This window comes from Saccostrea echinata, unplaced genomic scaffold (genome assembly GCF_033153115.1).
Source record: "Saccostrea echinata isolate AGI-Se365-2 ecotype Australia unplaced genomic scaffold, CSIRO_AGI_Sech_v1 ptg000054l, whole genome shotgun sequence".
Taxonomy (NCBI): Eukaryota; Metazoa; Mollusca; class Bivalvia; order Ostreida; family Ostreidae; genus Saccostrea; species Saccostrea echinata.
This window is the reverse complement of record NW_026889803.1, coordinates 54,441,880-54,445,514: the sequence shown is the minus strand read 5'-3', so window position 1 is coordinate 54,445,514 and position 3,635 is coordinate 54,441,880. Positions and strand designations below refer to the sequence as shown.

General features: G+C 35.7%; 1 protein-coding gene across 1 annotated transcript; it reads right to left on the bottom strand.

Annotated features, from left to right (window-relative positions):
• Positions 1–1,303: 1,303 nt before the first annotated feature.
• LOC133205265 (uncharacterized) lies at positions 1,304–2,946 on the bottom strand. Its single transcript, XM_061341037.1, has one exon. It carries the CDS (start codon positions 2,903–2,905, stop codon positions 1,430–1,432), a length of 1,476 nt encoding a protein of 491 aa, XP_061197021.1. The 5' UTR covers positions 2,906–2,946; the 3' UTR covers positions 1,304–1,429.
• Positions 2,947–3,635: the final 689 nt, after the last annotated feature.

Genomic DNA, 3,635 nt, shown 5'->3' with positions numbered 1-3,635 from the left:
GCTGCTTTACTTTTTTTTATTTTATAAGTATTAATATACCCTTGATATTCTTTATAGAAAGTCCATAAAGTGTCTTTGTATTATTAATAAAAATAAGAATTCAATGAATATGTGACTGGTCCTGTGTGTCCCTTAGCACAATACCACAACTATAGAAGACTTCTGTGTATCATGGCTCCATTGTGTATCTTGACGTTTCCCAGTTTAACTGCAATGTTTAGCCACCTACCTCCAGATCATTTTTAAAAAAAAGTTATCATATTCTAATGATTTTTTTTTTCAAAATTTTTATAAATATTTATATGAACTTTCAAATTTGAAATAATTCAATAATAATAAATAATGATAATGAAAGAAATTAGTAGATAACTATATGTTTCTTATAACAGACTGAATATCATTCAATATAGAAGTTAATGGAAAACGGGAAAGTATTTTTAAAACATGTCCTTCCCCTCCTGGTGAAACAAAAATTCCTAATTTGAGAAAATAGAGAGACTTTTGTTGTTTCCGGGGGGGGGGGGGGGGGTATATGTTTACAAACCCAAATACAGTGAAAATTCAATTTAATCATATTAACTACAATTTTTTTTCTGTATGACCTTGTTATGATTAATTTTACATATTAAATTAAATTAAAAGATAAAGCGGTTATTTTTCCCTATCTATGAGTATTTCAAAATTCGATAAAAGTCCTATTTCTATATCCATTATTCCTCTTTAGAGGCGGAAGTTTTAAGAACAAGTGTATCATAATGGTATTAAAATTATTAATCAATTAATAATGAAGTCTACTATATATTCAAACAGCCGCCAAACACGTTAAATTATGTGTAAAATGTAAGCGGGAATCAAGAGTTTCAGTGCATTGTTCTCTGTACAATGAACATTACACCTGTTAGACATGTTATAAGTACATGTACTATTACACAATGAGTGATTGTGTATACTAGCTTCCTTCTGTTAAAAGTAGAAATGTCAAGTTTCATTGGTCTAAAGAGTACATTGTATTTAACCCAAGTTTAAGACGGAGCTTTTGAAAAGCTTGCAGGATAAAAAGAAACTGGAGATTCTATTAATATGTCGAATACCATTATTTAACAGGTGTTTGCAATTAATTGGTCACTAAGATCACATTATAGGAAATAAAGCTTCACCTCTGATGATTTTCTCCCTTGAAAAGGATTCTCAAATTGTTCATCAAACTTGTGCTATCTACAAAGAATAAGTTTAAGTTCACTCAGTTGTTTTTCCCCTAATTGGTCAACAAAGAGTTTCTGAGCCTTGGAGTCTTTAAATAAAATAAATTTACTAGTCGGAAATCATCAAGTCTTGAAAATAAATCAATTTATTTGACTGCCAGCTTCGTCACGAGTGTGTCATTATATACAACTGCACAACATCGGAAAATCACAAATTATTGATAGATTCAGTCTTGAGAAATGTATCTATAAACACTGATATCGCCATTCTTGCCACCAACCCACAAACAAGACTTATGAAGATCTACCGAGTATGGGGAATCGAACGCTTCCTGCTTTGTTACGAGATAACGAATGAATTCACCGCATGGGCTCAACATGTGAATGAAATTGTGGAGGCAGTCTGTCACAATTATGTTACACTGAGCGTCGCACACTAAACCCCTTGGATCGAAACGTTTTCTCACGTAGTTTCCACGGTAATCAAATTTAAGCGCACCATCTGATGAGAGAACTCGAAGGACGCCGCTTGATTGGCCGGTCTGGTCTATGACGCAAATATCGCTGTTATAGTTGTGGAAAACCCGATGAGGTTTGGTGAAAAGTTTCGTGGTTCCATCTTTGTCAAATTCATATGTCGTCAATTCTTCTCCATCAGTTGAGATTAATTTGATCAAACGTTTACTATTTGTGCTTAGTTTAAAACTGTAATCGTCTACTAACGCAACAAACAGGTTCCCATCCAAAGATTTTCCAATTCCTATTGGTGTAAGTGGCTTTGTTGAAACAAGGGTAGATATTGTGCCACCTTCATCCAATTTCTTGATTTCGTCATTTTCAAAATCTGTGAAAATGTGAGCTCCATCAGAACATACGATAAAGTCATTTGAAACACTTTGCATTTCTATTGAACTTTTAGTGACTCCGCTTGTGTTAAGCAGGTAGGCACTGCAGTCCCATCCATGGACCCAGGCAACTTCCTCTGACACGGAATGGATGGATACAATCGTGTTCGAAAAGTTTTTAAAGTTCGCTACCCTTATAACTTTCACGTGTTCTGGGTCTATCAGCTTGCCGTACATAGTTTCAAGGGCGGCGTGATCCATTTTACCCCTGAAGAAACAAGGGAGATATCCGTAAGCCGTCAAATCAATGTTGTTAACTTCGGTCATTAGCGCCTCGGCATCATTTTTCGTGTCGATCAGTTGAAATCCAGTCATGCAACCAGACTGCGTTTCCAAAAATCTAACCTTATCCAGCAAGTCTTGTTTGAAGTTGCTAAGATTGGTCTTCAAGTTGACAAGCCTTTGTTGACAGCGCGAGTATATTTCTTTGGACTTTTCAATATTGTTATTAGTAATTCTGAAAACCTCTGACACCATATCATCTTGTTGTCTCACTAACTTTCTGATTTGGCCCGAGTGTCTTTTTTCCTGCTCGTATTCGATTTGGTTGATGAACGATAAGCTTTCCGTAATTTCATGGATGCAGCCTCGTATCCCCTGGCAGATTTCTGGGATATCCTTCTTTTTCTCTGATGATATCTTTTTAATGCTTCCCCATCTATGGTCCTTATGTTCTGTCTGGCCACAGGTCACACAGAAGATGGTCTTGCAATCTTCACAACACATATCCCTGTCCTCATCGTGCTTCCTACATAACGGAAGCACTGCCCTAGAACTCCCAAATGTGAAATCTCCCATTCCAAACTTTATCTGAGCTTCACTATTTACATCTTCCTTACATGTTTATTGCAATGGCTCATTTCAGACCGAACAGCCTGTCCCCACAGGTCAAAGAATTTTGCGTCCTGTTCAACTTCCTGAGAGTGCTATATGTGGAAGGCGCCAATTTTATTTTTTAGTTAACGTGCCATTGAAAAGGTATCATGGGAAATGGGTAATTGGGAATAAGGAAGTAAACAATATGAAATAGAACAATTAATTGATCCAAGGAAAGTGTTTGTAAATAGTGGACCGCTTTTAGCTCATGAAATATGAAAGAGGACGAGGATCAAAGAGCTGTATTGATGACCATTAAAAAGGAGATTAAATATATATAGTCAAAGTAGAAAAAATCCGTAAACTGGGTGATAGACCGTCTTAGCAACTGCACAATACTCTCGGATAATTCATGTAAAAGTTCATCATGTTTACATACACGTACACACGTGTTACGGTACATATACGTTCGTTATTGTCACAACGTCGCTTTTATTGAAAATTTCTAACTTATCGTTTTCTTAAATATGATTTCTCACAAGATTGTTTATTAAATCATTTAATTAAATGTAAGTTAGACTTTGACACAGTTTCATGTGAACGATGAGGCATAAATAACATGAACAAATTATTCATAACTTTTCTCATGTATCAGATTTAAAAGTCCAGACAGATTACCAACTCCCGCTGCCTATGCCCCCAAGGTGCCCTG